This window comes from Meles meles, chromosome 15 (genome assembly GCF_922984935.1).
Source record: "Meles meles chromosome 15, mMelMel3.1 paternal haplotype, whole genome shotgun sequence".
Classification (NCBI taxonomy): Eukaryota; Metazoa; Chordata; class Mammalia; order Carnivora; family Mustelidae; genus Meles; species Meles meles.
The window spans coordinates 8305976-8327927 of NC_060080.1; the positions used below are offsets into that span (position 1 = coordinate 8305976).

The window sequence follows — 21952 nt, forward strand, 5'->3', positions numbered from 1 at the left end:
GAGAGAGAGAGAGAGACTGTCAGGCAGACTCCCTGCTGAGCGCAGAGCCTGATGCAGGGCTCAATCTCATGACCCTGAGATCACGACTTGAGCCAAAATCAAGAGTAGGGAGCTTCACTGACTGAGCCACTCAGGCGCCCCTAAAATTCAGTATAATTTTTGATAGTTATTTTGTATCTTGTTAACATGAAAAAGGGATAAGGAACATCAGGACTGGCCCTCTGCTTCATTATTCAAATTAGGACTTTTTTCCCTCCTCTGGCTAAAAATACAGGCAAACTGGCAATGTCACTTTTCCTAACTATAGCCTCTAATCTGCTGTAGGCTCAGAAACTAGTGGTTGGGCTTATTATAGTTGCCGTCCCTGCATGGCTTTTAATTCCAGAACTTAGTGAGGGATATTTCGGGGAACATCAAAAGTACGGACCAACGGCCTCTGTGTGACTGCAAGAGGGAGTCGTATTTTTGTAACGAAAGCATTCTACCTGAAACAAGGTAGGTTTGCAGTCGTTTTGTCATTATTAGAGTCATTTGGTTTATATCGTTTATTTGTTCTGCTAGGTGAAGGATTGTCTGTGTGTGGTCATTCACTTGGCAGCCTCCTGTGCACAGCAAGACTTTTCAGCCTCCTGGGTCCATTTCGGGGCCATGGCATAAATGTGACCAGCAGGATCACCGTTACGCACGTCCATCAGCCCAGAGACTTGAATATAGTCTTTTTTTCTTTTTTTCAAAGATTTTATTTATTTGACAGAGATTACAAGTAGGCAGAGAGTCAGAGAGAGAGAAGCAGGCTCCCTGCTGAGCAGAGAGCCCGATGCAGGGCTCGATCCCAGGACCCTGAGATCATGACCCGAGTGGAAGGCAGAGGCTTAACCCACTGAGCCCCCCAGGTGCCCCGAATACAGTCGTTTTAATGAACTTTATAATCCAACCAAGCACAAACACATTTATGTGTGCCCGTGTTTCACGTTTTCCCTCCCCACTGCCCCCAGTATGCCTGGGTGGGTCAGAAAGAGATCGTGTTCATTGACAAAGAACTTAGCTAATCAAGATAAAAGGGAAACTTGCCTTCATTATGAATCCGTCACCCATAATCATGAATAATTCTTTGACTTTAGTCTTTTTTTTCCCTCCAGAACTCTTCCTAATGATATACCTGTATTCCAAGAAGATGTTTCTAAGGAAAGCCCTTCCCCCATCATGACTTACCCTCAGTCAGCATCGTACCCTAATTCTGATAGAGAGTGGTCACCCAGCGCCAGGTGAGTTGCTCGGGGAAGTGTGTGCGTTCGACCACCCCCCTCCAGAGGGTTTAAAGTCAGTGACAGGACGCGTGTCTAATAATAATGAAATATAAGTATAAAGTGAAAAAATGCGGGTTAGAGTAGGAGGTATAGATTGGGATTGAAAAAGGACACGTGCAGACCATAAACTTCTGATGTCATCGTCCAGCTGTAAATCTGGCTCTTCACTCCTCGCCGGTGACCTTGAAAGAAAAGCCACTCCCTGTTCCTCAGTGCTGATTGTCTGCAGGAGAAAACAGGTGGCTGAGCCTTTCTTGACACTTAGCCTTCAAGTACTATTCCGGAGCCACCAAGGTGGTTCTGGGCTGTTAGAATGACGCCTTCTCCCCATGCTTAACCCCTTCTGCTGAAACCAGGAATATTTCCCTGAAAAGAACTCTGACGTTGCCCTAGAGTTGGGTAGAAACTTGGAGAATCAGACCTGCTCAGGCTGCGGATGGTCATCCTGAGGACCCAGGGACTGGTGGTCAGTGAGACCTCCGAGAACATATGAGCCCTTCGGAGCCCTTCTCAGAAGAACTGGGGAGGGGACAGATCTAAACCGAGCGTCCTCAGCAGGGGCCGTATCGCCCCCATTGGGACAAAAATTGGCTCTTGGGCAGCGGAGAGTTCTTAGATATTATAATGGCTTGTGGCCTCCATGGGGCCTCACACATAAGCAAATTCAGAGTCCATCTGTGGTATTAAAGGGTCACAGTGGAGGGAGGACCATGACAGGGAAAAAGCCTCAGCTGTCTGGGGGTACGCAAACAATGGAAAGAGGTTGAGAAACACCGATCTTAGTGACAGGAACATCCTTGGATTCTTCTTTTTCTCCTTTTTTAAAAAAGATTTTATTTGAGAGAAAGAATAACCAGTGAGCAGTGGGGAGGGGCAGAGCAAGAGGGAGAAGCAGCCTCCCCACTGAGCAGGAGCCCGATGTGGGGCTTGATCCCAGGACCTTGGGATCATGACCAGAGCCAAAGGCAGATGCTTAAAACCTGCTGAGCCCACCCAGGCGTCCCAGGCTTGGATCGTTCTTATTCCTTACATTTTAGATGTACTTGTGGTTTGTAGTGGAAGTGTAGGAATCCCGCTGCAAAGGCTCCCTGCCTAAAGCCAGAGTCCTCCCAACAGCCCTCCTCGTTCCAATTTCACCAGAGCGATCTCATCAGTGGAACAGCACAGTGAGCCGCGCGTGCTGGAGTCCGAGTCCCAGAGAACTAGGTCAGTCCCGTGCCTCCTCCGGGACCGCGGGTGTTGGTCCGCCCGGGTGGGGCTGGGGGCCTGCGGGGCGTCCTCATGGAGGTCTGTCTGCAGACCCGCCCCGTGCTGTAGAAACAGAACGCTAGCTACCCAGGACGTTTACAGTTTCCCAGCAGCCATCCTTAGAGAGTGAAAAGAAACTGAGAAAGTTAACTTTGATGATTGAGTTCCTTTGACCCAGCATGTCCAAAATACCATCAGGTCGTTTCCACCAAGTTCTTAATGAGATATTCACATTCTCGTTTTCATACTAAGTCTTTGAGATCATTGTGAATTCACACAAGGACCGCCTTGGTGTGGGCGTGTCACACTTCATGTGCTGGATAGTCACGCGCAGCGTCATAATGGACAGGGCAGATATTAGACCTTCCTGGAACCTCCCCCATCGTCTCCCGAGGTCTGTGGAAATGCACCCTAAGGAGGGAAAAAGTTGGCACTTTAGGAAGAAAATTATGTGGGATGGTTAGAAACCACTATTAGGTTGGGAAATCTGTTCAGACACTCTACCTTGAGTTTCAAATAAATGTTTAGAACGCAACCATGGGTATGTTCCCCCGTCTTCCATGATTTGCCACGTCAATCCAGAAGAGCGGCTGAGTCAGATCCCGTGGGTCTGACTGCTGTCGGATGCAGCGACGAATTAGGATAAATAGATACATTTCCATACTTGGAAGTGTGTGTTTTCTTTGAAGAGACAACTGGCAGCAGAAACGATCAGCTCTTTGGAGACTGCAGTTTGATCAAGCGCTAAATTCTGACCAGAGAACAACAATCCTTTATGGCCGTACGGATGAAATAGAAAGTGAAACGAGTCTTTTGGCAGTTTCCTGCTCTTGAGTTCTAAAAATTCATGTTGATTTCTGAGTGATTTCAACAGAGTCCTTTCTGCTGTTGTCAGATGCCTAAGTATGTTCATTTTCTTGCAAACGTTATTGTGGAGAGTAGTCAAATAATTTATATGAAGTTTAATTGAATTGACCTATGATTTTTCTTTCTTTTAATGTATATCACGTGGGATCCAGTAGCCCGGTAGATTGCCAAAGGACTGCCCCCCACCTGGCAGTTGCGGCCGAGGGAGGCCTTTCTAGCTCTTGCCCTCCACAGTCTTCCCACTTCCATGCTTCGGAAAGGTAGAGGGGCTCTTTTCCCCACTTGGATGTCTTCGATAATCAAAATTGTGATCTAACTTGTAGAAATCTGTTTACCATTGACCAAATTACTTACTCAGACAATACATAGACTGTGTAAATGAAACTTTCGATCTAACTCTTACAAATCTACTTGACTAACCAAATTACTTATGAAGAAAATACATACAGATGGTTTTTTTCCTTTAATTAAGCATTAGTAGATTATTAGATTTTTTTTTCCATGACTAAATCGGATTCTCTGGAAATGATGGCTAAGCATATAGTTCCTCCTAATTTTATGGAGTGCTTTGCAAAACAATAATGAAATAAAAATTGGTAGTATGATTTTTGCTTTGTGTCTAGGGTTGTTCAACATACAAGTTTATAAGATCTTTTGTATAAGGGGAGTTATTATAACTCTTCAAATTGCTCATTAGACTGTCTGAATAATGGAATCCTATTTCCAAGGAGTTTCTAGAATGGAATTTTGGAATGTAGCATAGGTTTAGGATCATTGGTTTGTATTTGCCTCGGATGCCATGGTCTGAGTTTCTTGTCTCCATTCCTTCCATGGTGTCTGCACTCCAAGCTGGCGTGGTGGACCTACATGGTTTCTAAATGTTAACAAATGAAGCTCCGACTGACTTCTACACGAGAAATGTTTTCCTTTTTGATTAGAGAACCAAGTCTCAGGATATGCTTCGTTTGGAGGGTTTCATGTACAGAGGAAAGGCCATTTTGGAAGGAGGTAAACTAAGCTGTGAACAGTTAGAACTCACTTGCCCAAGTGGGACTGGCAAAATCCTGAGAACTGTGCCGTGGTTAATAAATGCATCATTTACGGAAGCCGGTCACAGATCTTGTAAGCTTATTTTTTTGAACAACCCTTGACCTTAAAAGACTAAGATTTGATAATGGAAAACCTTGGACCCACCATCTTCCTCGTGAATCTCACCCAGAACTGGGAGCCTTTCCCTGACTCACCTTCTGTCGGCCTGAATTCCACAGACCGTGGGGGGGTATTTGCGTGCAGGATCCTTCTGAGGGAGGCTGGTGTTGCCGCCATTTATGGTGGTGGCCTGCCGGGCGCCGGAGGTGGCGCTCCTCGCTCAGGGCTCGCTTCTCTGTGAGTGAGTTTGCAAACCTGAATACCTCTGTGGAGACCTAGGGCTTGTCGGGTTGGCCAGGGGTTGGAATAACAGGAATTCTGGAGTTGGCGCCACAAGAGACCCGTGTTCAGCATTTGCCTTCTTCTAGAGCAGGGGCTGGCTAAGGACAGCCGGTGGGCCAGCTGTGGCCCCCCGTCCGTCCCCGTGGTTCTGTGGGACTGCGGCTTGTTCACGTATCGTCAAGGGCTGCTTTTGTGCCGCTGCGACAGAATTGTTTGCTTCTGACAAAGGTCGCATGACCCACAGAGCTTGACGAAGTTCGCTGACCCCCTGGCTCCAGAGCAAGCTCGGTCTAAAGGGCTCTGCTGACTCCAGTGCGGGGGGTACGGCTATTCCTTGTTCCACAAAACATCACTCGTGTTTTATGTGGTAAAATAGAACACCAGGAGCTTTTTAGACCAGGGGTTGGAGGTTCGGATGCCGCGCTGTGGAGGACAGGAAGCCAGTCACAGTGGACCTTTTCAGTGATGACTCTGGAGACAAAGTGGTTGCTGGTCACGGTCGTAGGTACACTGGAGGCCATGACGCCCCCTCTGCACCTGGCGCTGATGCCGCATATATAATATGGACACGCCGGTGCCAGGGAGGTAGTGACCCTTTGGAGAAAAGCGTAATTACAGGACTAGAGGGAGCAAGTATGTTGGGAGTTGATGGACACCTTACCACCGAGATGTGTGGGCGCCCAGCCTTCCTCCTGTGGGACCATTTCCCATGGGGTGGAAGAGGGGGTGTGTGTGTGTCTGTGTGTTGGGAGAGGTGTCCCATCGTATACGCTCCCACGACACCCTTCCTCCTCTCCACACGTGGTGAAATAGAGCGTGAGGGCCACACTGTAGCCACGTACCACGTGGGTGGTTTGGTGGGCGATGGGCACCACGGGTGATGAACCAGCCTCTGAGCATGTTGGTGTGAAATGGAGGAGAGAGAACGAGCGGTCAGTCTCTTTGGTTCAAATGGCCGGACCGAAGAGATCTGGGACCAGTTTAGCCATTAAGGGTCCCCGTTGGTTTGATTGGTTTCATCTATGACTGCTCCTTGTCCTGACAGGAAGCCGTGTTCCGCGGGAGTTGACATCTAACTCAGGTCCGAGGCCGGGCGGGGACTCAGGAGAGTGTGAGGGCTGTGGAAGATGTGCAGAAGGAAAACATGGCGGCTTTGTGCCCCGCTTCATGTAACACCGTCGTCTTACTCTGGGGGAAATGACGCAGGAGAAGGCAGGGAGAGGTTCAATGGATATATTTTCTCATCCAGATGTTGTTTAGGATACTGTGAGAAGTTTGTAGACAAGGTGATGATTCTGAGCTGGTCCTTCTGGCTGGACAGAGGGAAAACTTCGTTCAGGTCTAAAGAGGAGAAACAGGAAAGATTGTAGAGACAAGAACTCAAATTACAACCACTTAAAAACTGGCCTGAGAATTAAGCCGTATGATATGTTGTTACAGAGCAAGCCTTAGCCAACAGGTGGATTTTGAACGATTCCTGGAAGATATTTAATGAAATCTCAACACAGAGGCTCCTGGCGTGTTAGGAAGTTTGAGTTTATTCTTGGCATCTGGAATTTGTGGCAAAATTAGCACGTGATACAGTTTCCCTGTTTTTGAAGCCAGTGCAGATTCATAAATCTTTAAAAATTGAATATAATGGGTGCGCATCTGAGATAGGCAGGACCCCCCTTTGCAGCCGAGAACCGACAGACGCAGTTTGGAAGTTGAGACCACAGGAGTGGGGAGCTCAAGTGAGGTGGGGAGAGACAGGTGGTTTTGAGATGAGAACACACTTTTCCATTCTACTTTCATCTCTCTTTTCTTCAATTTTTCCTTCTAAATGCCTCTTCTCACCTTTACTTGGAACTGGGGGGCAGGTTGGGATAGGTTCCCCAAAAGGGGAGCTCCTTCCTCCTGCCTGTGTGTTCTGTGGACCCCTGGTGGCCACAGAGGGGAATGTCATGAAGCTTGTGTGCATTTTCTGGGCTGTTTGAACCATAGAATTCTGGACCAAAAAACATCTTAAAAAGTTTCCCTTCCCAGTTTAATCACGGATTTGTGTTTTTCTTAAGTCCTTCAGGTTCTCGACCTTCAACACCTAAAAGCGATTCAGAATTGGTCAGTAAGGCCACCGACAGGACGATGCAGAAGAGCAACCTAGAAATGCTCTGGCTTTGGGGAGAATTACCACAAGCGGCAAAGGTAAGCCCCTCCCATTTCTGCCATATATCGAAGATAGTTTCCAAAAACATGAAACACGCATGATCTTTTCCTTGAAGAAATTTCGTTTCATATTCCAGCCGGACATAGTACTATAAAATTTTTTTTTAATATTGTAAAGCTTCTAGAAGATGCTACAACTTCTTGTATCCCCAGTAGAGGGTTGTAATGTGAATGAATGAATGAGTGAGTGAATATTGAAAGCATTCCTATGGAGAATCCAGAGGGGCAACTCTTTGGAGGGAATGTCTGTTGAGGTAGAGTTTTGTGGGTTCTTTCTTTTTCTGGATTACATTTAGCTTTCATGGAAAACGCTGATTTCTCAGCCTGCGTGCTGTAGTGGCGACTGAACCAGCCATCTTTTCAAACTCATGGCATTTGTTGTTGGAGAAGTGGCGTGAAAATGCTAACCCTCACTTCTTCTGGCAAAACGCTTCCAACCACAGACGTGCTGTGGTGTTTTTTTCGTTGTGCGAGAAGCTGTGATATCGGGTACGGGAACAAACACTTTCCCTTTCCCTTCCAACCCATAAATTGCATTCTTGTTTTTGACTGGATAAATGTTTTCTGTAACAGGACACTCCTTGGAGAAGTAGAATCAGAAATGTTAATTTCTCACTCAGGTGAACCACCCACTTCTTGACTTAGTTTTGGGGGTAAACGTTATTGAAATAGAGCACGTGTACAGAGAAAAGCCCACATCGTAGGTGCATAGATCGGAACATTTTCACGCTGTGAATGTGTCCAGAGAGAAGCAGGGCTTACTCAGCCACCTGAAGCCCCCACCCTTTGCAGTTACTGCTCAGCCTGCCCCCCCCAGAAGGACAAACACCCTCCTGCCTTTCACAGCAGAGGTTAGCTTGGCGACATTCATCGTGCCGTTGTGTGTAATTGTGATTCCCTTATTGTCGCTATGCTGCGAACTGCCCGTCCTGCGAGTGTCCTGCCTGTTCCGTGCATGGACACTGAGTACTTGAGCCAATCCTACTTCCTTCTAATGGGCTGTTGATGTTTTATATGAAAGTTTGTTCACTCTGGAACTGGCGTTCTGCTGTTTAGTTCTTTTGGCAGAAGGGAAATCACCAGGCGACTCCTGAGGCTTGACTGTCTCTGCCAAATGGGCAGATGGTTGTGCAGATATTAATGGGTTAATTGTTTTTCTTTGATTAACTCCTTTTTTCTCTTTGCCCACGCCCTGACCATTCTGTCTGTCTGTCTCTCTCTGCCCCTTTAACATAGTCATCTCCGCACAAGATGAAAGACTGCAGCCCATTAAACAGTAGGAAAATCTGTGATAAGATACACTTTCAGGCCATCCAGAGTGAGTCTTCGGATGCGTGTAGTGACCAGTCGCCAACCCTGGCCAGGCCTCCTGTACTGCCCGTTCCGGAGCCGGGCAAGCCTCCCACGGAGATGCAGTTTGTTAACGAAGAAGACGTTGAGGCCTTGGGGGCGGCAGCCCCGCCTTTGCCTACGATCGAAGAACCTAAACCCCTCTCTGCCAGCGTAGCCCCAACAGCAAGCAAGATGGATTCTCCTTCCAGGAAAAAAGGTGGGAGAGCCGGCGGGTCCCAGTCCCCTCTGCACAGACGGGGGCTGCGCACGTTCCCGGTCCTTCCCTCTGAAGGCCCCAGTATGTCAAGGGGGAAGCCGGACCGGGACAGCTTTCCGCTGAAGGTGTTATCAGGATTTAGTTATACAGCCAGACGGAAGGAACCCTTGGGGTGGTGTCACGAACCCCCTCACTTTGTAGATCGGGGTGCTGGGATCCAGAGAGATAAAGTCTTGTTCACCCACTTGGGGCTCTGGAGGAAGCTGATTATTGAGCTAATCCTGGTCTCCTCGCCCCCTGCCCTCCGTTTCTGTCGGCACATTGCCCGGTTTTAATTTCTGCATGACACGGGTCACTGTCTGAGAGGGTCACTTTTTTGTATCTGTGTTTGCCGGGAGCTCCCGTACTAGAACGTGTGTGCTCTGTGGGATCAAGAACCATTTGGCCTGGTTTGCCTGTTTCCTCTGTGCTCAGAGTAGTCTTGCTCCGAACTGCTGATTGAACACACACCGGGTCGCCCGGCAGGAGGGCTGACGTAAAGCCTGTCCTGTTAACCACGTGGTTAACTACGTGGTGTGCTTTTCTAGATTTCTATGAACCAGTGACGTCATTCTCTGGCAGAAGGAAACAGGAAGTCCACGGTCGTGGTGCGCCGTGACCCTGGACGCACCGTGTGGGCCCCCGGGCCTGGGACTGTGCATCCCAGGACGTGTTTATTGAAAGCCTTCCTCATTGACTGATGATGGTGGCGATGGCTTCAGTAGACCGAATGCTCAGGACACATCAGGCCCTTCACAGCTGGGGGCATTGCTCAGCAGCGTCACGTGACTCGGTCCGGCGCTGCTCTTGGCCGTGGTGGGGTCTCGCGCAGACTTGGTGAGTCGGCCTCCGAGTCCTGTGCGCCGCTGACTCCCAGCTCTCGTGTTCGTGCGCGGTGGGGACACTCCGGAGCAAACGTGTGCATTATGCGTCACTGCCTTCTGGAGCTGCTCGGAAGTCCGTGGAAGACCGGGGCTCTGACCTGACCCCTTTGCTCTTCCAGACAAACGAAGCAGGCATCTGGGGGCTGACGGCGTCTACTTGGATGACCTCACAGATATGGACCCTGAAGTCGCTGCCCTGTATTTTCCCAAAAAGTAAAATTTCGTTTTTTCTTCGTATCATTTTCTGTGTTCGTCTGCGTGAGTCTTGTTTTTCCCCCTTTGCATTTGATTGGGAAGTGAGTAAGAAAAGGGAGGCTCCGATTTTCCTGTGAAAATCTACCAGTAATAATGGACTTTCTCCCGAGTCCCGTGTGGATATTTCTGTGTGGCTGGCTTCCCACCTCCTGAACAGGAATGCAGTCACGAGGCTGGCTCCCGTGGTGACACCGCGGTCGTGTTGTGAGGGGCCGAGGCAGTGACCCGTCACCCGAATCAGCTGCTAAGAGGGGGCAGGTGCACAGCCCTCTCCCTCCCCGGGAGAGATTCTCCCATGGCCTCTGAGGCCCCGTTCCGTTTTGTGATCTGCAGGGAGCGCTGGCTCCTCGGAGGCTGGTAGCATTCATCTGTGGCCTCTGAGGACACTGTGCTTTCTCTGCCGTTCCTTTCCCGTAGGCTCGGGAGGAGACACAGGGAGGACAATAGGCTAAAATAATTCTCTCCCAAGTAGTTGGTTTCACTTGTCTGTCTTTGTCCCGGTCCTGAGATGACCCGGTCCTGAGAAGACCTCGTGTGCTACGCCGCGGGCCAGTGCGTGGCGGGAGTCGCTTGCGGTGTGCGATGTCAGAACCTCTCTTCCTCCTCGCAGCGGGGATCCTCCCGGGCTCGCCAAACACACCAGCCACAACGGAGCCCGGTCAGCCAACCCGTCCCCGCAGTCCGTGGGCAGCTCTGGCATCGACAGCGGCGTGGAGAGCACCTCGGACAGCCTGAGGGACCTGCCGTCCATCGCCATCTCCCTGTGCGGGGGCCTCAGCGACAACCGGGAGATAACCAAAGGTACCGCCAGGAGCCGGGCCCTGGAGCCCGTCTTTGAGCCACGAGCGCCCTCTCGTGGCCAGCGGCCAGAACGTCCGGAAGCTCGGGCTTCTCTGGTGAAAGTGGCTTCCCACTGGGCTGGGTTCCCCAGAGCACAAATGATTCGCTGTAGCTCATGGGCCTTATGCTCACGGCTTGCGGCCGGCGGACCTGAGGGTTCTGTTGGTCACACACGGCTTCGGGGCCGCTTGTCGTCGGGCGTGTTTGCTGAGCACTTGTGCCCGCCCTGCAGGGGTGCCCTCTGGGAGCCCGCAGCCCGGGGGGAATGTCGGGGTCACGGAGTCACAGGGCCCTGGACGTGTGCAGAAAGGCTGTGGGGCCTTGGGGAGGGAGAGACGTCTGGATTTGAGCATGTTCAGGGGTGGTTGCCAGCTGGATCTCAGTGGGGCTCATAGGCTTGGTGTACGTGGTGCATTAATTCATGGTGTCCACCAAATTCAGAACAGTGGTTTCCCAGTGTCTCGTGACGGCTACGTGGTGAGGTGGCCCTAAGACCCCCAGCTGATGCATCAGCTGTCACCAACTGACGAACCCTTCGAGTGGCGTTAGTGGCACTGAGTGTCCCTCTCCTGTCCCTCTGCCACCCCCATCCTCCACGGTTCTTTCTTGTCACACCCCCTCCCACCCCCCCCGACGGTCTGTTTTTCTAGCGGGGAAGGGGTGAGGCTGTACACTTCGCCCCCTCACCACTCAGGGGCCACCCTCTTCCCTTCCTGTCCTGAGCTGCCATCCTAGATTCCTGTCTCTGTCCCGGAGTCCCCGCAGGGCTCTGTGAAGTTCTTCTCACACAAAGGCTGGGGCTCCTTGCTCTGGAACCTGAGCTAGCTAATCCATCCCCCGGGAGCCGAACTGAAATACATAGTTTAATGCGATCCCCCTGGTTTAGTCCCTCGCAAGAAGTCTTTCGAAGACCCCCTCCCCTCTAATAGCCAGCCACGTCACGTGTCCAAATCTCTAGCACCAGCCTCTGTGGGGCCTTGAAGAGGTGCGAGGGGCTGGTGTCCCATGGCACTGGCTCTCCTGTACTCTTTTTTTAAAATTTTTTTTTAATTTTTTAATTTTTAAAATTTTTTTAATTTTAATTTTTATTTGTTTATTTACAGCATAACAGTGTTCATTGTTTTGGCATCACACCCAGTGCTCCATGCAGTACGTGCCCTCCCTATTACCCACCACCTGGTTCCTCAACCTCCCACCCCCCCCCCCGCCCCTTCAAAACCCTCTGGTTGTTTTTCAGAGTCCATAGTCTCTCATGGTTCATCTCCCCTTCCAGTTTCCATCAACTCCCTCTCCTCTCCATCTCCCCATGTCCTCCATGTTCTTTGTTATGCTCCACAAATAAGTGAGACCATATGATACTTGCCTCTCTCTGCTTGACTTATTTCACTCAGCATAATCTCTTCCTGTCCCGTCCATGTTGCTACAAAAGTTGGGTCTTTGTCCTTTCTGATGGAGGCATAATACTCCATCGTGTATATGGACCACATCTTCCTTATCCATTCGTCCGTTGAAGGGCATCTTGGTTCTTTCCACAGTTTGGCGACTGTGGCCATTGCTGCAATAAACATTGGGGTACAGATGGCCCTTCTTTTCACTACATCTGTATCTTTGGGGTAAATACCCAGCAGGGCAATTGCAGGGTCATAGGGAAGCTCTATTCTTAATTTCTTCAGGAATCTCCACACTGTTCTCCAAAGTGGCTGCACCAACTTGCATTCCCACCAACAGTGTAAGAGGGTTCCCCTTTCTCCACATCCTCTCCAACACACGTTGTTTCCTGTCTTGCTAATTTTGGCCATTCTAACTGGTGTCAGGTGGTATCTCAATGCGGTTTTAATTTGAATCTCCCTGATGGCTAGTGATGATGAACATTTTTTCATGTGTCTGATAGCCATTTGTATGTCTTCGTTTCTCCTGTACTCTTGCACTGAGTGTCCTCCCTGGGGTCCGCTCCGCTGAGGCCAGAAGCCCGTGAGCAGGAGCCCCTGAGGAGAATACCTAGCGGCATGAATTTGGTTTCCAGAGGTACCTGTCGTGGCCAGTCTGGGTCAGCCTCCTGACGAACGGGTCTCTTCCTGCTGGAGAGGTCTGGGATCTCCTGGGTCTTGGTTCCATTCAGGGTCTATAGGACCGCCCCCCCCACCTCCAGGGAAGGAGTGGGGACAAATTAGTACCAGAGAGGTAGGTGGTCAGAGCCCACATCAAGGCTCAAGCCAGGGCCAGCTGAGCAGGGGACGCCGAGTGGAGGCCAGAGCTCATCACAGAAGCTAGAATCAGGGCCGAGGCCTTCCTGCCTCCCAGAACGTGGTGGGGCTGGGTCAGCAGGTCAGGCCTCATGCTGTCTTCCACACTTCCTCCATGTGACAGTGACCAGCACCTCGCCCACCAATATCGAGCGAGTCCTTGCTTTCGGCTGGACATTGTGCTTCCCAGCCTCACAGCCACCGGGGAAGCAGGCGTGGTTCTTGATCCGCATGTTACAGACGAGGAAACTGAGACTTGAGGGAATTAAGTACTTGCTCCGCACAGGCTCACACCAGTAAAAGCGACCGAAACTGGGTGGCCTGGTTTCCGAGCCTACTTACCAGTCACCTGCTTCTGGAGATGCGTGGGGAAACTGGATTTTCCACACGCCTGCTCCCCGCTTTGCTGCCTGGGCATACGCTTGCCCCACAGCCTCGGGCTGCCCCCAGCCGCCCGCAGTTCTGCACAGACGCTGTCCCCAAACTCAGGCCCCTTTATAAATGCGTTTAAAGAATTGTCTACACAGCTGGAATGTGTCGGCTCCGAGACGGCACTTGTGAACAAGCAAGGGAAACAGAAGCCTGTTTTTCTGAACAAAATTTTCCTTCTGTTTTCTCCTTATTCCTACGATCTCTTTCACAGATGCGTTTCTGGAACAAGCCGTGTCGTATCAACAGTTTGTGGACAACCCGTCTCTCATCGATGACCCCAATCTCGTGGTGAAGATCGGGAATAAGTAGGTTCCTCTTGGAAGTCATTTTGGCGTCTCACAGTACGGTTTGCGTTTCAGTTTTTCAAAAGCAAAGATCCAGACAGTAGACCTTAGAAATACGTAAGATGAAGTCTTTGTTAAAATTTATTATTATCTCTTCACTGTAGGCAAAGCACTGTGTTGTTCTATAGTTGGTAGATTGGTGTAAGTATCAATCTTGTGGGTTTTAATACTCACCCATACTAGATTTTTAAAGATTTATTTATTTATTTTAGAGAGAGAGAGCACGTGAGCACGAGCAGAGGGGGATAGAGGGAGAGGGAGAGAGACAAGCAGACTCCCTGCTGAGTGCAGAGCCCGACGTGGGGCTCGATCTCATAACCCTAGATCATGTTGAGCCAAAGCCAAGCGTGGGGCGCGTAGCCGACTGCGCCACCCTGGCACCCCCGGACTAGGTTTTGTACCGGAATGCATCCAGTCTGGGCCCTCGGCCTCTGAGCCTCAGACCCACATCAGACACGGGCGTTTGCAGTGTGGGCTGCTTATCCATCCGTGAAAGCTTTGGTGTCTGAGGTCAGGGACTGTGCAGGTGTTTTTGTAGCAAACTTTTCTGCCCGAGGGAAGTCAGGTATTTAGGTCCTAACTTGGGGTACCTAGTTGCCTTTTCCACGAAGTGTGGCAAGAAATGCCCTCGGCGCGTTGGTGGCTCATAGCCGGGGAGCTCGGGCTCCCCTCCAGCTGGCCGCAGGCTCCCACCGCCTCCGCTGGTCTCGGCTTGGCCCCCGAGAGTGGCTTCTGGGGGGTTGGCAGGGTGAGGGACAAATGGGGAAGGCCGGGGTGTTGGCAAGAGTCTTGGGCTCATTAAGGACCCAGCTGGGGTTCCAGAGCTTTCCTTGACTGTTTCTCGTGACACTAGGAAGATTTTTCAGTCCGAGCCGCGGTCTTTGACATCTGTTTCACTTTCCCGCGTCAGATATTATAACTGGACCACGGCAGCGCCTTTGCTCCTGGCAATGCAGGCCTTCCAGAAACCTTTGCCAAAGGTGAGCTTGAACACGAGATGGAAGAGTGGCACTATCACGGGCAGACGAATCTGGGCGGCTGGAATTTAACTTCGACTTTAGGAGCACAAAGTTACTTACATGGTGTTCTTTTGAAGTACATGACCATAGAGGTCAGGAGTTTAGAATCTGCCTCTCTTGCGCCCTGAATGTCTTTCCCCTTCCTGCTCAGCAGGGCGAAACCTCCCAATTGAGGACCGCATCCTGCCTCCTCCGGGTTCCTTTCCCGACACCTGCTGTGCTCGGGATGTCAACACGCTAGAAATACCCTTTAGCTTGAAGGGGTTTAGCTCACAGCATGACTCCTAAGCTCAGGCTTTGTGAGAGTCACCCTGAATCTTTTTACAAGCTGTCAGTAGGTCTTTGACTCTGTTTGCGGTGTTTTTAATGTAGAATTAGTTTTATGTGTAGAATTTGTCCATCCTTTGAGGCTGTTGGATCTCGTATTATACTTAGAAAGGCCCTGCTTCCCCATTTCCGAAATTTGTGAAAATATGCCAGCTTTCCCCCTAGTACTTCCTTTTTTTTCTTTTTTATGTAGGCTCCACGCCCAGTGTGGAGCCCAGTGCGGGCCTTGAACTCACAGCCCCGAGATAAAGACCTGAGTGGAGATAAAGGGTCAGATGTTTAACCCCCTGAGCCACCCAGGTGCCCCTCCCCTAGCACTTTCTTAAATGTCTGATCTGTCTCGATTTTATTTTGTGAGTGAGTGAGGTATCAGGAGCCCAATCAGTTCTTTCTCAGCTGGTTACGAAACAGGAAGCTTTGTAGGAAACAGAATAACTACGAGTAGCTTGAACTGCAGCCTGTTTCATCTGACGTAGTAAGAATCTTCGAGGTTGGTAGTTTCAGGGTCAGCTTCTCCGTGACTGTCTTGCCTTTCCCTTTATGATCTCAAGGTCACTGTCCCAGAGCTCATCCTCTCAAACAGCCTTACTCCAATAGGAAGGGTAGGGACAGGCTTCTCACGTTTCATTGGCCGCAGCTTAGTCACATGATCACCTCCAAGCCACTTGCTGGCACAACAGTGGAATGAACGGGAATGGGGTAGACCAAGCGAGGTCAGAACCCGTGGCACCTGATTCTTGAACAGAGTTTCTGATCTGCTGGCGAGAAAGGGAGGGGATGATGTGCTCAGGGAGGCAAGTAACTGGGTCTGGCATAACTACCTCATTATCTCAGTACCTTTTGCTAGATAATGCTTTCCCCCCGATATGCAGTTAGAGCTACAGCGTGTATGATAATTTCTTTATGAATTTAGTCTCTTTTCTGGACTTTGTCTTCTGTCTCATGTATATGTTTACTCATGTACCAAAATGCATTCTTTTAATTACGATAGCTTTTCAATTTTAATATTTGGTAAGGTTTGTACCTACTTAATACTTGTCTGTCTGTGAATTTTCCTGACTGTTTTTGTTTTATAAGAACTTTAGAATCACTTTGTCTAGTTATGAAAATAATCCTGCTAGTTTTTTTCCTCTAATTGGGGTTTTGTTACATTTATGGATGAGTTTAGGAGGAATAGGGTAATACACACCTGTCCGCGTTATCCTCTTTGCGAATAGTATTCTCATGGTTTGCTTTTCTGTGAATTCAGTTTCTTTTGTTTCAAGTAGGGACTTTCAAATGCTAAAAAGAAGCACAGGAAAGTGGGTGGGGATGTGTGAATTTTTTTTTTTTTTTTTATCTCTCACTTAACCTGAATCCTGTTTGATCGAAAGACATAAATTGCTTTTGTTACTAGCGGGGAGAAGGGGGGAGAGCAGGCGGGGTGTTCGCTCCTTGATCTGTGAAACAAGGAAGGGAGAGGAGATACTGTGTACCTGGTGCTGGAATTCTCAAGATAGATATTTTCTTCTTTGGCAGTACTTAAAAATTATTAATTAATATTTAATCTTCCTTCGTTAAACTTCCATTTCTTTAGGGCGAGAGTATGAGTTTTCTTTGTAATACTTGAGGTTTTAACCCAAATTGCATCTACGAAGGCTCAGTTTGTCCCAATTTGGCATTCTACATTTACTAAAGAGATCCTGTGCATTTTACTCTGTTTAAAACGGTTTTACCCTATACTCCGTATTAATTATTTCATGTTTTAATTTTATAATCATCATACTGAAAGTAACAGTAGCTTAACCAGTAAATCACTGTAATTTGGAAACCTTTGGTCTTAACTAATCACTAATGATTTTCAACGCTTTCTTTTTCTGTTGTTGTCGTGTTGTATTTTATTTGTTGTTTGTTTATTCCTTTAACATCTTCTTAAGTCTTCATGCTTAAGTTATCTTCATGTGATTTTGGACGCCATTAGGTTTTGCTTCTCGAAAATTTTTAGTCCACAAATAGTATGTTGTGTTTTCTCTGATTTTTTTTTTCTTTAATCTTACTTTAATTTGCATGTGTGTGTCTTTTGGTTTAGATGCGCTAATTTATCTTTTTTTGGTTCCATTATTTATGTTACCATCCATTTAAAACAGGCCACTGTGGAATCTATCATGAGGGATAAGATGCCCAGAAAGGGAGGAAGATGGTGGTTTTCATGGAGGGGAAGAAATACCACACTCAAAGAGGTAAGCATGGAAGGCAAAGGGTGTTTCTACTTAGCTCAGCCAGTTTGGGCGTTTGTGTAGTGGAGTGTGTTTTCATGCTTGTAAGTCAGAGAAGGAAACACAAACCGTAATACTGAGTTTTCATGAGCCGCTCTGCTGGGAGGCAGGGGCCGCTGTCCCAGAATGCAGGGAAGGTACGGGGAAAGGGAGGCATGGCTTCACCTCCCGACCCTGTTACCTGGCTGGGAGCCCACGGCCACGTCGCCACTCCTCTGGAATTTCTCCGTCTGTCAAAAGAAGGGATTCAATCTGATAGTTTAATTTTCTTTTTTAAGTTAAGTGCCTTTCTGCTGCTTGTGAGTATAAGTGTAATGAGGTAATACTTAGATTGGTAGACTAATTCTCCACAGTCCTTTCACTTAGATTGTGTCCAAGTATGTGGGACTTTGCTGTATCTGTAGATTCCTGTGCTTTTTTCCAGATCCGTCAGCCTCTCCATCCGTTTCTTGAAGCCCTTTGCTTGCTTGACTTCCATGCCCCTGTGCCCACCTGGCACTCTTGCTCCTGAGGCTGGCCCCACCCTGGCTCTGCCCCCACAAGGGGGGGGTTACTGAGGGTTGTCCTAGGGTCTTTTCTTCTGCTTGGACCGCCTGCCTTTCCCTAGGCAGCCCTACTCACACCCACGTTTGATTTCCAAACCAGACATTCTTCTGTATTTCACGTGCGTTTCTCAAGTAGCCAGCACTGTGGACATCTCCATACGAATGCTTCAAGACACCTTAAACTGGGTCATTTCCAAGATCGAACTCATGGTTTTCTTGTGAATTCTTCCTTCGTTGGACCATAGTCAGAAAAGGGTGCCTGTGGACGGACGTGGAAGTCCACAGGCTAGACACTTCCTTTTTTTTCATTTCCTGCACTCAGTTCATCACCACATCCTATCAGTTTACCATCTTCAATATTTCTCAGTGGTACCCATCACTGTCTAGTACCACTCCCCCAAATGTTGGCAAGTACCGTCTGTCCCAGTATTATTTTCCATGGTCAACTGTCCCTTCTTGCCCTCTCTTCTTCAGCCACTATGATGTAGTCACATTGGTCGACTAGGATACTGGGTCCAATTTATGTTATTCTTTCCTTAAAGCTTTTGGGTTCCCAGGGCTCTTATAATTAAGATCAGTATCCTTAGCATGGTTCACTGTGTTTGTGTCCTAACCCCTGCCTCCCTCTTTAGCCCTTTTTTTCCATCTCTTCCTGCCCTCCCTGTTTTAGCCTCACTGGCTAAACAGGCACTGTACCCCAGGTCTTTTGCATATGCCATTTCCTCTGCCTGGTGTTCCCAGGACCCCTTCACCACCCCCTTCACTTAATTAACTAGCATCTCAAAAGACTCTTTCTCAGCAGATTAGTCTGGGCTGCTGTTCTCTGTTCTCATAGTCCTGCCTGTGAACTTTGCCTTCGTGCATTTTGTCAGTGTTTGTAATTGTACACATATTGGTGTGACTGATTAACATCTCTTTCTCCTCCACATCCTAAACTCCAGGAAGGTGGAGACCATGTCTGGCTCTGATCCCTGGATATCCCTGGTGCCCATATTGGACACAGGAGAGGGGTTTGGTGACTATTTGAGGGAATGCAGATTACTTTTGGAATATAGTGTAAAGAAACCCCAAGGACAGCAATCCAGTTGGTTATTATAATACTAACAGAAACACTACCGAGCTCACTGAATTTATTCCATGAGTTCAAAGGGAAAAAGTCTGTTAGAAGAGTTTTATCAAAATAACATTGTTCTTTCACATTTTCTTAGCATTCATAAGTTTTATTGATTATCCCATTATCTTCAAGAGATACAAACAAGTTAGAGCAAACATATGCTTTACTTTAGGTGACTTAAAACATGAAGGGTCTTTCTAGTTCCCTTAATAGAGAGTAGAATGTTCTAGAACTTAGGCAGAGGGCTATTTTCTATTTCAGAGGCCTCTGTATTGTAGAGTAGTCATATTGTCACCAGTCTGAATTAAGGGGAATACCAGCATGAAGTAACAGTTAGGAAATTAAACATTTCTTTAAAAAACTGCAATACATTTATTTCAGATAGATATATATATTTGAACTCATCTATTAAAGAATTATTGATAGTGGTAGTTAGTAGATAGTCAGTAGGTAGTTAGTAGCTACTAGGTAGGTAGTTTGTGCTCATCCTGGGTTAAGATGGTCATGCTGATACATTATTTATTTTGCTCATTTTCTTTATTAACATTGCAAACATTAACCTACCTCCTGACCAAATGATCCCAAGTAATGGGATTTAACTATACACCCTTTGTCCTTGGCTGATTCTGTCTGATGACTTCCCATGAAGTCTGTGGGGCCAGCAGGTGTCTTCTCCTCCCTGGCCTGCTGTGGGCCACTCTCTGTGTGTAGGAGCAGCTTCTCTGTGGTCCTCCCAACAGCGTAAGGAGATGGATGTTATCACCCCCCTTTTACAGGTGAGGAGACAAGGCTCTGGAAGGTTCCAGGGTGTGCCCCAGCTTCCCAAGGGGGAGAAGCAGAACTGAGCCCAGATCTCCTAGACTTCTAGAGCTCTTGCCAGTACAGTGAAGGAGCATTTTCTATTAAGAGTGTGTGGTGTTGAGAAAGAGAGAAGGCATCCACGTTTTCCCAAGCAAAATATGGTGTGAAAATATTTTCAAGCATTTCTATCAGCAATTATAAGAAAATATTTTGAAAATATTCGGGTATCCAGGCAGCCCTCGATAAAACATTTGCATAAGTTCCAGTGATTATGAAGTTTGGTTTGGTGCCACAAACACTTACGGAAAACAGACTCATTTCTGTCAAAAAAATTTTCTCTGCTTAATTGAACACTTCCAAGCAAAGGAGTTACTGGGACCTGCCATGCCTGGGGCGTGTAACGTTGGGGACGGCATTTGGGGCCGTGCCCCAGGCTTTAGGGGAGCCCATCCTGAGACCCCAGCTGTGTCGTGCAGGTCCCTCTCCTTGGTACCCCCGTGACTCTCTCCTGTCTTCTCCTCCAGGAGAGCAAGCCGGAGCAGGGCTTGGCTGGGAAGAGCCACAGCACCGGGGAGCAGCCGTCGGCGCCCGGCATGGCCACCAGGTACAGCGCCAGTCCACGCGGGCTGTGGCGGCTCCTTCCTGCGTCCCAGGGCATGGCACGTGCCTGCCAGGTGCTGACAGGGTTCTCCGAAGACACAGGCGGCCCTGGCTTCAGCTCTGGCTCTGCATTGACCCAGAGACCTGGAGCCATTTTCCTCCCGTGGTTTCCCGTGATGGAACGGAGGCCGTCGCCCCCTTAGAGACCTACCTGGCTTCCGTGAGGTCACGAAACTAGGGTCTTTCTAGGGTCTTGGTGTGTGATGGCCCTGGACATAGAGAGTGCACCGGTGGTGATGATGACAGTGACGGTAACAATGACAAAATGAGTGTTAACGGCGGCGTGGAAGTAAGTTCCTTTCTGGAGGAATTGCCGTTCTCTGGTTTCCCTACTCACTGGGGCTTATCAGGGCTTTTCTCAGTATTGATACGATTCCTAACTGATCACGCCTTGTCTTCGGGTCAGTCTGTGTGTATGGGATTTGAGGGTAGCCGATCCGAGGGCAAAGCCACTGCGCAGTGGTTATGATGCTGACGCTGTGTGTCGATGCCGAGTGAGCCGATGTGGCTCCTTTGACCTAGTGCCTTACCCTGGACTATGCCTATGCTCCAGCAAGCCGGGATCGCCTTTCTTAGTTAGCAAGCAGCAAATACCAGCAAACTAACGGGAGGCACGGTGCAGATCTCAGTCATTTTTGGGTCCTAGAGGCTAAGCCAGTGGCTCACACACAGCAGGCACTTTGTAAGTGTTGTTGAGTTTATTACTGAATCAGTAAGTTTTTCCCAGCACATTATTGATTCGTAGGGAAGGCAGGCTCAGGCTGCGCATGCTTAGCCTCCTGGCCGTCGCTCTGCATCCATAATCGTTCCCTTGTGGAACTAGAAACCCATATAGGCAAAAGTAGGAAGAAGCCGGATTTCTTCATTGCTCTGTGTGTAGAAGAATGTACGGGACCTTTGGAAGATGACTAAGAGGGCTCGCCAGCTTTCTGCTAGAAAACCACGGGGGAGACCTTGCTGTTTCCCATGGGGCGGGCCCGCACTGCCGCTTCCCGCCTGCCCCTCTGCCCCTCCACCCTGGAGGAGGAAGCAGAGTTGACTTTTCAGGTTTTTGCCTCCATCCCCGGCTCGTTCTCTGGAAAGGGGCCTTCAAGCATGGTTTTTCTGGAGACCTTCCCAACCTGGAATGTTGAGTGTGACTTCGCGGGCGCTCCGGAGGGAGAGGGTGGGGGTGTTCTAGGAGGAGTGCAGGCTGTGTGGTCCTGTGAGGGCACGTGCACAGCCGCCGAGCTGGAGGCCAGCCGACTGCCAGTGGGGGCGTCGCTCACGCCCGCGAGCGGGCAGCAGCAGGCCTCAGACAGCAGACTTGGGAGTCAGGCACACCTGGCTTGGAATTCTGGCTCTGGGGAAACTGGTTTCTGTGTCTGAGCGGAGGAACAGGTGTGACGCTCATGTCCAGAGCAGTGGGGGAGGCAGCCCAGGAGAGAGGGGACACGGGCAGAGGCCTCAGCCCGACTGTCCTGAGCGTTTAACCCTGGGGTTTAGCCGCACTGGAAACATCTGTTCTCCTGAAGTTCTTTCCAGGAACCATCTTTGTCTTAGCCACGTGTGCAAACACGAGAGGCAGCACGGGCAGGACATAGAGCA

At 49.1% G+C, this 21952-nt stretch overlaps 1 protein-coding gene across 5 annotated transcripts in view; it reads left to right on the forward strand.

The window, feature by feature from the left end:
* LPIN1 (lipin 1) overlaps positions 1 to 21952 on the forward strand; it is a 69350-nt gene that overhangs the window by 21724 nt on the left and 25674 nt on the right. For 3 of the 5 annotated variants that reach the window (XM_045979199.1, XM_045979195.1, XM_045979196.1), the window contains exons 5-14: positions 1140 to 1265; positions 3575 to 3682; positions 6908 to 7037; positions 8295 to 8607; positions 9650 to 9743; positions 10396 to 10586; positions 13512 to 13605; positions 14555 to 14624; positions 17117 to 17209; positions 20230 to 20309. In XM_045979199.1, coding sequence (XP_045835155.1) covers positions 1140 to 1265; positions 3575 to 3682; positions 6908 to 7037; positions 8295 to 8607; positions 9650 to 9743; positions 10396 to 10586; positions 13512 to 13605; positions 14555 to 14624; positions 17117 to 17209; positions 20230 to 20309 — 1299 coding nt within the window. The remainder of the gene's footprint in view (positions 1 to 1139; positions 1266 to 3574; positions 3683 to 6907; positions 7038 to 8294; positions 8608 to 9649; positions 9744 to 10395; positions 10587 to 13511; positions 13606 to 14554; positions 14625 to 17116; positions 17210 to 20229; positions 20310 to 21952) is intronic. The other 2 variants (XM_045979197.1, XM_045979198.1) reach the window with 2 other exon arrangements.